Source organism: Sparassis crispa (assembly GCF_003851025.1).
Source record: "Sparassis crispa DNA, contig_000018F, whole genome shotgun sequence".
In the NCBI taxonomy this organism is placed as follows: domain Eukaryota; kingdom Fungi; phylum Basidiomycota; class Agaricomycetes; order Polyporales; family Sparassidaceae; genus Sparassis; species Sparassis crispa.
Genome location: NW_020939765.1, coordinates 209103 through 222173, shown reverse-complemented (window position 1 = coordinate 222173; position 13071 = coordinate 209103). Strand labels below are relative to the sequence as shown.

The window sequence follows — 13071 nt, the reverse complement described above, 5'->3', positions numbered from 1 at the left end:
GCTTCTGTATGCGTTGGTGTCTGCGGAGCATGCGTAAGCTTGTCTCTGACATGAGACAAGGGGGGCGCATGTAACGTAGTTCTTTCATCAAGCCCCCTTCACGATGTCCCGCCCCATTATTGAAGGCTGGGCTTCGCCGCTCGGTGATCGAGTGGCAAATCAATTTCGATCCTGGTGAGTGCCATCTGCCACGTTAGCTAATCTATAGGCAATATAGGCAACTGACAATAGTTTTGCGTTGACAAAGGAAGGAGGTTCTGGCTAACTTTGTCTGCTCTACGCCACTTCCAGCTCATGAGGAGTATAAATACTGTTTCAGCGGCACGTTCTTATGTCGCCGACAATCAGTCATGTCTCTACAAAGTCCTGTACTTCCCGCTGTTTATGCGAGGCTTCTGGTGACAAATTCCACTGTGCACCGGCAGATTTATATATCGTCGGATCGTTTCACCATTGGAAGGGCCTCTTACTGCGACCTTGTCATAGATGAACCATTTATTTGTAAGTCTACCGTCAGATCTTACTTGGCAGACATCTAAATCTGAGCAGCATCGATTCATTGCGTCATAACGAGAAGAGTGTCCCCAGATGGTTCTACTACGGTGTCTCTGCGGGGTCTTCACAAAAAGGGGGTATATGTGAGCACGCCAACTGTTCGGAGGTTCGATTACAGATTGTTTTCGCAGGTGGACCGAAACCGGGTAGCTGCACGCGGCTTCGAGCTTCCACAGAGCTGTGTCATTCACCTGGCCAGCCCTGAATTCTGTGATACTAATGATGTTCCAGGTGTGTTTTAACTACCATCTCGTCTGTACAGATACTGAGCATCTTCTCAGCCGTAGCTTACAGCCACATCCCCCCGGACTCCGTACGCGTTCATGGCCATTTGTATCGTCTCCCACGACACTGAATGACAATAGATCTTTGCCGTGTACGATCTGGGTGAGGAGTAAGCATATCACCTCGCTTGCGTAATTTAACTGTATTGAAACAACAATTCAGAATTGGACGCGGTGGTTATGGCATAGTGCACAAAGGACAAAGTCATATCACGGGTAGAGCATGTGCGGTCAAAACACTGCGCAAATCTCGCCTTCCACCAGCAGGTGGCAGGGACTATATCAAAGGAGAAATCGAGATCTTGCAGAGCCTCAGCCATGTACTCTCGTTTTTTTGTTACATATACTCTCGTGGACTGATCCGCTGGTAGCCCAACATTGTACGGTTATATCAAGTCTTTGATGATGTCCTCAAAGTTTGTGAGTCGTTTGTCCATCCTCTCAATCTCTTGGGCTAATGTTGCTCTCCGTGTAGATATTGTGATGGAGCTGATATCTGAAGGCACTTTGGCCCAGTTGATCGAGAGAGCACAGGGGCTACGTGAGTGATTTTTATCCGTAAGTAGCCGCTTGTACTTACATTAACCTAATTATAGATGAAGCGGAGGCAAAGCTCATAACAGCCGACATATGCTCCGCGTTGGTGGTCAGTCCCTCTGATAAAAAGTTTGTCTTCGTATCTCACACTATTATTTCCAGTATCTCCATTCTCTAGGCATCGTTCATCGAGATATCAAGCCTGCGGCAAGTACTCGATGGACCCCATGATAGTCGTGGAACTTACATGTAACAACCTCGGTTAGAATGTGCTGATAGAGAGCCAAAGTCCTCTGAAAGCGAAAGTATCTGACTTCGGCATGGCGAAGGTGACCAGTGGTACCGTTCTCAAGGTAGCATCTGGCCTTCGTCTAAGCTTCAGTCTTACATGTTTTCCTTCCAGAGTATCTGCGGTACCCCATTCTTCATGGCCCCGGAAATTTTCACAGCTACTACCTCAGCATCGGGCACCTATGATGAGAAAGTCGATAGCTGGGGTGTCGGTGTGACACTATTCACCATGTAACAGCGACTCAGTATTTTTGCAATGGGATTGTCTTCTAAAGTCATCTTAGGCTTGCATCGGTGGTGCCATTTCGCAAGTCCAATACGAGGATCCTAGCCGCCGTTGGCATGGACCAGCGAAGGGTTGAATGGCAGTCTCTTCCCCCTGCAACGACCAACGAGGGTATGATTGCGATTTCTCCTGACTTCAAATTATTGACTCCTCTCGTTGAAGTCAAAGATTTGCTTAGAAAGCTTCTAGCTACTGATCCACGCGTTCGACTGGCGGTTGATCATGTTTCTCAGCATCGGTGGCTCAAACCGCGGCCACCGAGTACGATTGGGTCAGCTCAACACTGCCTTGCGTTCTCTGTGTGTAGTCTCGCTGCCTTCGCTTGGCTCAGTGGGATAGCGATCAGGGCGTCAGGCATGCTAGGTGATAGAGCGGCTGCAATCGCGTGATCCGGCGATGGCGTGGATGTGGGGTGAAGGTACGTGGTATGGTCACAGGTACAGCACATTCCCGAATGTGAACAATTTGGACAGTCTTGCAAAGTGGGTAATCTGTCGGCGATAACGGTTACATCCGCGCAATATGCACGATGGAATTAGTCGAACAGCGATCTTAGCCTCAAGTTAGTCTCCCAAAGCCAGACTACAAAATCAGTCCTATGAGAGGTTGGAGGGACGCTCAAGTGTAGCTATTGCTTGGATTCAGTACTTACGGTCGATGCGGTAATCTATGAGTACGTTGTTCCTACGTATGGGATCGAAGCTCTGCTTTCATGGTTATTATACTCTTGTCCGCTACTGTTCTGTGGAGTATCAGAAGCTTGCATGGAAGACACACAAATGTCTTTGCAGCGATTAATATTACACCTCTAGCCTGCTGAGTATTGGGACTGCCACGAAGTTTCGATGAGAGAATTGAGAGATGTGGACGGCCTCGAGGCCGACAAGCTATGTCGAAATTCGAACGATTATACAAGTATTAACTTCTCACCAAAGGGTGATCGTGTGTCCGCAGAAGAAACTGTCTAAGACGAAGATGACAGGTTGCCTCCCTAAGGTCGGGCGGTCTCTGGGACGAGAAAGTAACTCGTTTCTGCAGCTGCAGATGTGGGCTATCCTCAACATCCCGAGAGCACTGAGGATGCTCCTTCGGCATGACGAGGAGCAGCGCAAGATACTTAGCATTTCCTAGAAGCTGAGTGCTCTGACATCTGCTATTTGCGCGGTCGAGCACGCCCATAAACAACTCCGTAATCAGACGAAGAACAATGGGTTACTCGGGAAATATCGCGCCAAACCCAGCTGCGTGTTCGGGAGCGGAAAGAAAACTATTGAGGAATGACATGGTGCTCGGGTTGGTTAGTGGACCTCTTATTGGACACTCAATGGGAGCTCGCAGAGCGTCCGCGGAGCAACCGCGGGCCGTCATGAATGGAATTGGTCGCCATTTCGGGATCAATTGCAGACCGATTTCAGACGCTTAGGGTAACTGGCGTGGGTGAAGGGGAAGGTGGAACGAGGCAAGCTTGGAGGGATCTACGACATTCCCCCACCGAACGTTAGCGATCGTCGGGGTAAAAGTGGCATGGTCTGCATGGTCTGTTGAACGAACTTGAGTGGCAAGCTGGTGAGGTTTGGCCATAATACAAAAGATACAATCAACCTGTACAGTACAGTGACAATGGAGAAATACATAGTTGCTCGAGCAATTCCACTTGACCCTGCATACTAATCTTAGTCCCTGGGACGAGGTGGCGTGCGTCGATTAGTTATGCGTGCGAACCTTGCGGCCTCTCTGCGAAAAAGAGTATTAAGTTAATGTGCCCAATCGGATGGATCACACTCACCTCAAACAGTCCTGCGACAGGGTGAGGTCAACACTGGGCTGTATATCCAATGCCCGTATATGGTCCTCAGACTGATCACTCAGCCACGTAGCATCATAAAAGTTCCTAGGCAAACCGGACACCGGGTCGTCATTGCGCTCTATCCTCGAGGATCCTCTGATGCGGTGATGAGGGAAGGCTCCTCGTTTAGGTTTGCCGTTATCGTGAAACCGAGTTTTGAGGTGCAGGAGGTCAAAGGTACATAGCCATCGTTCGGCCTCCGCTGACCGCCACGGTAGTTTAGTAACCACGTAACGCAGCTTGCCTGATCTATGATCGGATTCATCGCCAGACATGGCCCCAGGAGGAATCGTATTCCATAGATCCTTGTACCGGATAACATCGATGTGTTGCCCAATCGCCTCGAATCGCCTCGTCCTCAGCTGCAAAAGCCGTCATTTTTATTCATCGGGACAATCAAAAAAATACATACATTCCGACACCTCTGATCCCGATGCCCCTCAGCAGTCTTGTCCTCTTCGGCCTGGCTAGGCTTCTTCGCGCTTCGGGTCTGTCTCTTGTACTGCTTGTTAAGGGTCTCGAAATGCGTACAGAACATGTTAAATATCTCAGAAAAATCCTTGCGTTTCGACCATCCGAGTGAAATGAAGTCATTCGTGAAAACTTCAGCTAGACGCCTGTTCCACGGTGTTCGAGGAGTACCATTGAAATGAGGACGGAAATACTCTTTCGATGGCCCAGGATGTTTGTGGCGCTCAAATAATGCAACTTCCTTGTCGGAAGCACCTAATATGGGACTCCGCTTTGTTTCACGGCCAAGCATTTCGAGAGCGTGCAGGCGAATCTTGCTCTGAGTTGCTATGAGCTACACAGCGACTGCAAAAGACACATAAACATACCTGTACATTCAGTTTGGGACCGGGTCTGTGAGCGACTTTACCGCGATATTTCTTCTGCGTGCAGCTGAAAGAATCTTCCGCTGAAGAAGACTCCGGAATCCTGCGGAGATGTGCAATTTCCTGAGCAAGGCCCTGTTACATTGTAATTAAGGCTTGTATGTCTTTCTTAGTGGCCGGTGCATTCTGAGAACATATATAAACAGAGTGTAATGGGAGAAGTTACAGTAGCACGCACTTGATTTCCCACACTTAGATCGCGGAAAGCATCATTCTCCAGGACATAAAATACGGAATCAATGGACAGCACGCAAAAATTTAGATAAGGATAACCCTTACCAAAAAGTTTACATCGAAGATCGACTGTGCTGTACGGGAACGGGAACCCACCCTAGGGATGGTTGCCTGTAACGATTCTCTTCAATGTGAAATTTCGTATGAGTATGGCTTTGACCTACCGGATAGCTGGCAGGTGGAGCAGATTCCTTGGACGCCCACCGGTCAGCAGCAAATAGTAAAAGAGTGGGCATGCCATGACAACTCACCAAAAAATTGACTTCGAAAATCGAACGCTTGTTCGTCCCACTCTGAGGCGCACTCCCCGCTGCAACAGATGCGACCCCGTCTGCTGCGGTATCGAGATCCATTTCATCGGAGATGTAGCCATGGTCATATTCTTCATCGATGGCCATGCCATCATTCTGACTCTCCTTTTCTTCAGCAGTGCTGTTGGAAAATTCCCTGCGGTCATCGCTACCACCACCGCCAACACTGTCGCTGTTGTTACTGTCCTCGTCGTCATCGCTGCTGTTATTGCCAATGATGACGACCTTGTCATTGTTGCCGTCGCTATCGTCATTGCTCGGGTCCTCCCTCCCGTCCTTCTCGTCTTCCTCATCTTCCTCGTCCTCTTCGTCCTGCTCATCCTCCTGGTCCTCTTCATCTTCCTCGTACCCTTCGTCTTCTTCCTCCTCGTCGCCATCCTCGTCTTCATTCTCGGCCTCTTCGTCTTCTTCCTCGCCTTCATCCCCATCCTCATCCTCTTCGTCTCCTTCTTCGTCCTCATCCTCCGTGTCCTCCGTCTGGCTATTGCCACTCCCATCACTGTCTCCCAGTTGCATGTTTATGCTCCAAATCAAATTTTCATCGTTGTCTGCGAAAGTTGATAACTCGGTCAAGGCTGGCGGTGCCGAAATGATACCACTTGGAGATGTGACGGACGTGGATGGAAGAAGTGAGACAGGTTGTTCCTTGCACTCCACCACGGTCAACGATGCGGGCACGTCCGATGAGAGCACAGGCTGGGCAGGAAATAGCACCTGTTCATTGCTGCACGTATACTTCTCCGACAGATTGCCACTCGACGTTGCAGAGACCTCTGAACGTGTTTCCGATTGAATGGGAGAGTCTGTCCATTGTACCACTGGAGACGCTGCATCGGTAAATAATCACACGATGAAAGTTCGTTACGCACCAGCGGAAGCCTGGCTTAATGCATGCTGATGAACGCCAGGTGTGTCGGATGGCTACACGTTGAGGGGATCATTCAGCGGAGAACGGCGACGAGCAGGAAAAAGCATACCGATGCAATGACATTTGCGGCGTCACCTTCACTGCTGTTGACTCTGTTACCAGTAGAGTGCAGAATGTCCATATCCTGTTCTGAACGAGAAGAATGTCATCACGAGGTATCTACCAGATCCCAAAATGAATCATCACCTGGAGGACTCGCGATCGCTTTCGTGGCATCATTCCAAATTTGATTGGAAACAGCGGGCACGGAGGAAACAACATCCAGACCTTAATATATGTCAAGATTCGGATGAAGCTACGTTTACAAAGATATTCACCCTCACTATCTCCTGCGGACCAATTGATTACCGGCCTCTTGGATGCGCGAGCAGCTGGGTGGGGTAGATCACTAGACGCTCTCTTGAGAGTTCCTGAGAGCGGGTGAGGATCATGGTATGAGAGCGGCTCGACATCTTGGTAGGTCTTTCGAGAGGCTCTTGACCATTCAGGCAAGGCATTTCGTACAAGATCACGCCAGCGACCTGCGTAGTCAGTGGACATCGAGAGTGAGAACGGGAACAGGAGCACCGACGAATGGATCTCTTTCGCCGCTCTTCCTTTTGAACGAACAACCATAGGATGGCTTCTTTGTCTCGCTCCATTATCCACAATCCCGGCTAAATGAAGGCCATGAAAGGAAGACGACTGGAACCACGACACGCGTGTGATGTCAATGAGTAGGTGGCGAGGCAGGCGTTCACGCACAGGCTTTTGACAACTCGATCCGAGTCCAAGCGAATGAGATGTGTTGGCTTCATTTCAAAAAATATGTATTCACCCGGATTCCTCTGTAGGACGAGAGTTGCTTGGCAGTTCAGTTCATACGTGATAGCACAAGACAGAATATCTCTATGACAGGTACAGATCCTCGGTATAGCAGCGTCGCGGACACAGGGCTTGAAACGACGACCGGTCGTCTATAAAGGAGACTGGATCTGGAAGTTGAGTGTCGGCCCGGGCTGGCTCCGGCCGTACTGCTTTGTCTATAGGCAAAGAACCAGGAACCCGGCGGAGATTGACTCGTGCCCGGATCCTTAATAATAAGACGTCGATGCCTTTCCCCCCTGTGTGCAACGTCCTTCGAGCTTCGGATTCTTCGCGCCCGACGCCACTCCCAAGCAATATGTCCAGTCTTGGGTGGACTGCAGTGTTCCCAGTTGGAGGGAATGGTGTTTCACATTGTGAACTTCCTGCCCTCGGTCCAAGACGACGTAATTTAGGCGTTACACCGATCCTGCGTCTGCGATTCGGTACCTTCGTAGCCCATCTTGTTCTTTCTCGCCAAGGATGGTGTCCTGACTCAAAATTTTCAGCGAGAGAAGATCCACCAGAATGACACAAAGAAGGATAGCGAAGAAGACACCGTATCGATTGTGAGTTGTTGCCTGATTGGGAAGAGATTGTTAACGTAGATTTGCACTAGCCACAGAGGGCCTACGTTAGGGATGGGCCATTTATCAAACAAAACGTAATGTACCGTGAACCTGCAAGGTCCAAGGTTGTCTTGATGAGTGTTTTAGCACCATGAGAATGGATCGGACGTCAGACACGCCGCATCCCGCGGGGAAGCAACTGGAAAGAGAGACATGCAAGTAGCCCAGAATAATGTAATAGCCTTGCGCTTCGTTTGCTCTCGTTGTCAAACTAACAGCCTGCCCCCTTAGGCCTTGCAACCAGAATATTCTGCGACGAAGGTAGAGAACAGCCCGCCGGATGTATTTACACTTACTGCAATTTCGTAGTGGATATACATTGACTGCTCTTTGACAGGCTCCGCACTTACAACCAAACAAGCGCAAAGTAAGGGGCGAGGATGGGCATACTGTTTGGTACTCCAGCCACGGCCGTACTTGCATCTCAACGCCTCAACGCCTCCACCCCCGAGTCAGACTCAGTGTAGGCGATCTATTCATTCATCGAGTCTCCAGCGACGAGGGCAATCTGACGACGAAAATACAAATTTGGATGTTTACTGCACAGGGAGGTGGACAATGGGAGCCGGTGTTCGTGCCACAGGAGCAAAAACATCCTGATTTGCCTCACCTAGTTCTATCATTCGGTGCCAATGGGGAGCCGACTTGGGTGAGGCCGACCACACAACGGAGGCATACCACTGCCTTACCTCCCATATGGTCTTGATCGAGATATGTAGTCTTTGAATGTTTTTGTTGCTACTCTAACACAGTACACTTATGTTAAATTTGAGCATCTGTGTGGCGTCAGATTGAAATAGCAATCCAGTGCCACTCGCCAGAGCCTCATGCTCACCTCGTGAACGAAGTTGTGTTGACAAAGGGACACCCCACACATCGGGTGAACCCATTCCTTTGTGCCACCTACTGATTTCTAAGACGTGTTCAACCTGCAGTGCACCTTAGCGGGGCCAATTGAACCCGAAAAGCCTCCACAAAGCACACGCGGCGGCCGCGCCTGTGAATTCCGCACAACTTACCATGTGGAATTCGGGTGGCTGCTTCCATTGTTCGTCGCGCCGTATGGGGAGCTGTTTGTCTTAACGTGTACAGAACAATGCGGGTACTGGATCGCCAAAGCCTCGCAGACACGACATGAGGTGAGTGTCTGGTGATCTATGAACTGCCTGGCGATACAATGTTTCTTAACCATTGTTTCCCGCCACTTATCCTTGCGACAAAGAAAGACATGTTAATGCGAGCGGCGGCACGAGGCTGGGCTGTATATAAAGCTAGCCGGTGATCACTGTAAGCCCCAATTTTCTACCTTCACGAAGTCTGAAATATGCCTAGGAGTCCTCGAAAGAAATCTGGAAAACGAAATTTACACGGCTCGGGGATTCTGTCATGGTCTCTCACCGTAGTGGATCTACCACCGGAAATTTTTTGCGAGGTGGGTCGGATCTCGAATGTGCAATGCAATGCATTTAGCTAATATTCTGACAGGTGTTGTCATACCTTATGCCCTTGGATATTCTCCACATCTCTCGCACCTGCCGTTCTCTGCGACGGGCATTGATGAATCACTCGGCACAGTTAGTATGGAGAAGGGCACAATTAAATGTCCCTGGTCTACCTTACTGCCCTTCATTTTTGTCTGAGCCAGCATACGCTAGCCTCGTTTTTGAAGAGACTTGTGCCAGGTGTGCTTGTGGCAATGTGGGTCTGGAGTGGATTATTTGGGAATTTCGCACCCGTTGCTGTCGGGAATGTCAGGAACAAATGTGAGCGGCCATGACCTCCAGAATAGCTTTCATAGTTGACCACGATCAGGGTGACAAGAAGTGATCTCAAGGCTGAGCTCCCACAAGAACGTCATCTGCAGCATGTTGCCTCGAACGATCTGCTTCCCTCCATTGCGCGTGAGTGCCATGCTCTGTTGTTCAAAAAAGACTCAAGTTCATCGTTTTTCAGGTGGGTCCATGTTCTACAAACCTGACTTCACTGCCTTCAAGGCGGCATATGCAGCAGCCACGACAACAGCTGAACACCAAGAACTTGTGGTGTCTAGCGTGCGTAGGACCGGAAGTATCATGGAAGTAGGTCACATTCCATTACATACTGACATTGGCTGATGGATTTTCCAGCATGCCGCCTTATGTCGATTATGGTCAATGACAGTTGATGTTGATCAGCGTCAGGATCAGCGTTGTAGAGTGTTGGAGTGAGTGACCTTTATCAGATCTTAGTGTATCTTGGATATTTACTCCATTTAGTTTCAAGGACAAGTTGGTAGATGTGGGCTTTGGTGATGATATTCCCTTGCTAGGCTTGAGATACAAGAAACTTTTCGAGCACCCTCTAGTGCACAGTAAGGCGGATCCCCTCACCGATCACGGTATGTCTTACAACATAGTCTGTAATGTGAATTTCTAACATGCTGTTCTAGAATGGAAGATGATTCGCCCAAAGATTGTACAGTTTATGGAAGGGAGAAGAACATTACGTCTGAATTGGGAGAAACGGATGACATATACTGTGCGCCTGGGTAATCTTGATGGGGCACTTTCTGTATACAGCATGAACTTATCAAGCTCGGTTCCAATGCCGCAAGCCGTTGACCTGTCTGTGTTCCCCGAGATTCGGACCATTACAGTCCTTCCCTTGGAGATTACCAATATTCGGCCTGGCACATTCGCTCCGGAGTTACCGACTCTAGTTTCACGCTGGCGTTCGGATGTAGAGGCCCAACTGGAGGCTCTTGCCTCCTTTCATTCAAAGGACACTCACAATCGCTGATCTTCTCGACTTGGTCCCAGTTTTACAGAGTTGGCACAGGCCGTGTTTCGGTGCACACAGTGTGGCCATGTTCAAACGTGGCCAAGTGTTCTCGACCACCCATGCCTTCGTTCCGTGGACAAGAGCTGGAAGAAGCTTGTCGAGCGCTACCCCCTCATTGATGGTGACCTCCCACGAATGGAGGGTTCGATATATGAGAGCGCATTGCTCGTCCACTATCGTGGTCTTCATCCTTGGTCTGCCGGTCTCCTAAACTTCTGTGGTCCTGCAATTTGTAACGTGATAGAGGCTTGCGGCAAGAATCCACTCTATGCTACAGCTACACAGATGGATGCCTTAGATTTGCGGCTGGCTTGTGTGTCCTGTAGTCGCCGTGGTAGAATGCTGGTGGTAATGGGATGGCGGGCAGCGGTTTGTGGGCTGCATTTCTTCACCCAATTGTTGCTGATCCTGATAGCAGGTGCTTCATTCAATTGAGGACCATGGCAATTCTCCGCCTTGAGAAATTGTATGGCAGCGGGTCAATGTCGAGATTGCTGCAAAGGTGAAGACTGTTGAGTCTTCGAGCTCCAGTCTGGCCTGTCACGATTCCAATCTCAGGATTTCCTGCTGGACTTGCTTCCACTGCGATTATGGTAAGACTGCCGGAGAGGATGCTACTAAAGCCGAAGTAAAGAAACACCTCTGCAAGCAGTTGAGTGTTGCTGGTTCTCTGATGTGGCGATACCCCGATCACTTACTGTGTAGCTTAATGACAGACATGATATCCATTTATCTGGTAAAGATGACCTGCACCAACGTTTGGATATGTTTCCATATGCAATTGCATACCCTCCTGTCCTTCTTGTGTCTCATCGACTGCGATTGCAGCCTCCCACCCTCTGGGAACAAGAGAAGATGTTGCGCATGAAGGACACCATGTCCTTCTGCACCTTATCAAATGACTACACTTGAGCCTGGTGTCAACCACCAGCATTTGTCTGCTGTATTATGAACAGGGTTATGCTACTTCTACTGCCAGATTGTACTTCTACTTATGAAATATAGGGCACAACTTCACTACCAGATAGGTTTAAATGTATCTGTTCTCCTCTGCCAACTGTGTCAGCATCATGCAAATATTGCAACAAACGGTTAATGTCGTGAGTCAAAACCGTGCTCGGAGCCTTAGACAGAATCGTCTCTGGAAGGCACCTTTCGGTGGAGGCAGCGAAGAAGGTGAAGAAGGCGAAGGCGGTAGGGGTGTCCACATGGCGACACCTGAGAAGAGGATCAGTCGAGAGCGAACGGTAAACGTGTGATTAACATACGGGTTTCTCACTAGGACCGGTGGTGGTGAGCGAGCTGTAGAAAGGAGAGATGGCTTCGTCGAAGGCGCGATAATGGACGGCACCCCCAACAGATGAACGCGTACCAAATATCGATCGACGAGACGGAGGAACGTGAACGTGAAAGGGTCATTACTGATTCAGCGGATATGGGGCGTGGGAAATGGGACACTCGGAGAAAGTGATGCGTTAGCCGGTGTGGGGCTCAACGGCGGCGGCGGTGGCGTAGACACGACAGACGCCGGCCTCGGTACTTATCTCCGTTATGCAGGTCTGATTCGGCCCACAGCGAGACTCGGGAATTGCGGGGCTGGATAGCGTCGGTAGTTGCTCGATCGTGGACGTGACTGTGGACGCGACTGCAGATGTGAGCATACTTGAGGGCGTAGGTGTCACAGAAGGCTCTGTAGGTCTTGTCACAGTCGATAGAGATAAGGTAACGATTCCGACGGAGGAATCGGAGAAGGCAAAGGAGTGGACTCAGTAGAAGACGATATTGGGACTTCAGTTGAAGGAGTAGGGGCAGGTGAAGCTGTGCAGGTTTCAGGCGGAGCTTCCAACAACTCCCTCGAAGCTACAGAGGGGCTGTCTGTTGACGGTGGAATAGGGATATCCTCCGAGCCTGGCGTCAACCTCTCCGGCTCTAGCGGGAGTAACCCTTCCTCTCCTACTGCCCTTCAGCTACGCTTCCGGTATCGTTGGAATCCCCGAAGGGGGTACGTTCACACCTAAGACGTCCGCGTAGACACCTGCCTCCTCAGTAGCATACTCGGTAGAAGCTTCCGTCGAGCATACCTCTGCGGTAATATTAAGTATTCGCGGGGGGGCTCCGTGCGATATTCTTTGACGGTCTCGTACTCAGATCCGGGCTCAGCATCAAGCTTGGCAGAGGTGCAATTCCTCTCCAGGTCAAGAGATCTGGCAGGACAACAAGTCAGCACGCAGCTGCGCCGGAGCAGGCAGTGGTCATGTATTGTTGGCTTTCGCACTTCCCGGGATGGTAGCTGCAGAACGTGGATGTCGCAGATGACCGCGGTCGTACGATGGGAAAAAAAACAGATAGAACATCACTCGGATATATTCAAAAAGACGAGTGGTCGCCGCCGCCGCCGTGTCGCATGAGTAAAAATTCCTGCCATGCTTCAATAACGGATGGCCTCATCGGCTGCGTACGTGAAAGACCTGACAGCCGGATGAGCCTTGCTAATCACAATGCGCTCTAGTGATTCTTACCTGCACTCCGTAAGGTGACGAAACGCAGAACAACTGCGGTAGATCGACATACGTATAGCGTTGGACACAATGGCGCCAAACATGTTATCTGC

General features: G+C 50.0%; 2 protein-coding genes across 2 annotated transcripts; one reads left to right on the top strand and one right to left on the bottom strand.

The window, feature by feature from the left end:
* Positions 1 to 3626: 3626 nt before the first annotated feature.
* On the bottom strand, positions 3627 to 6783 carry SCP_1900810 (hypothetical protein; the record flags this gene model as incomplete). The annotated part of the gene is made up of 12 exons (XM_027765344.1): positions 3627 to 3687; positions 3740 to 4161; positions 4212 to 4589; positions 4639 to 4770; positions 4874 to 4969; positions 5026 to 5040; positions 5094 to 5120; positions 5181 to 6058; positions 6110 to 6161; positions 6218 to 6297; positions 6355 to 6435; positions 6486 to 6783. The coding sequence occupies 12 exons, from the start codon at positions 6781 to 6783 to the stop codon at positions 3627 to 3629; spliced, it is 2520 nt and encodes an 839-aa protein (XP_027621145.1).
* A 2243-nt stretch (positions 6784 to 9026) lies between these two features.
* Positions 9027 to 10418, top strand: SCP_1900800 (hypothetical protein; the record flags this gene model as incomplete). Its single annotated transcript, XM_027765343.1, has 8 exons — positions 9027 to 9072; positions 9126 to 9214; positions 9286 to 9338; positions 9453 to 9541; positions 9594 to 9718; positions 9767 to 9843; positions 9896 to 10017; positions 10069 to 10418. The coding sequence occupies 8 exons, from the start codon at positions 9027 to 9029 to the stop codon at positions 10416 to 10418; spliced, it is 951 nt and encodes a 316-aa protein (XP_027621144.1).
* Between the last annotated feature and the right edge of the window lie 2653 nt (positions 10419 to 13071).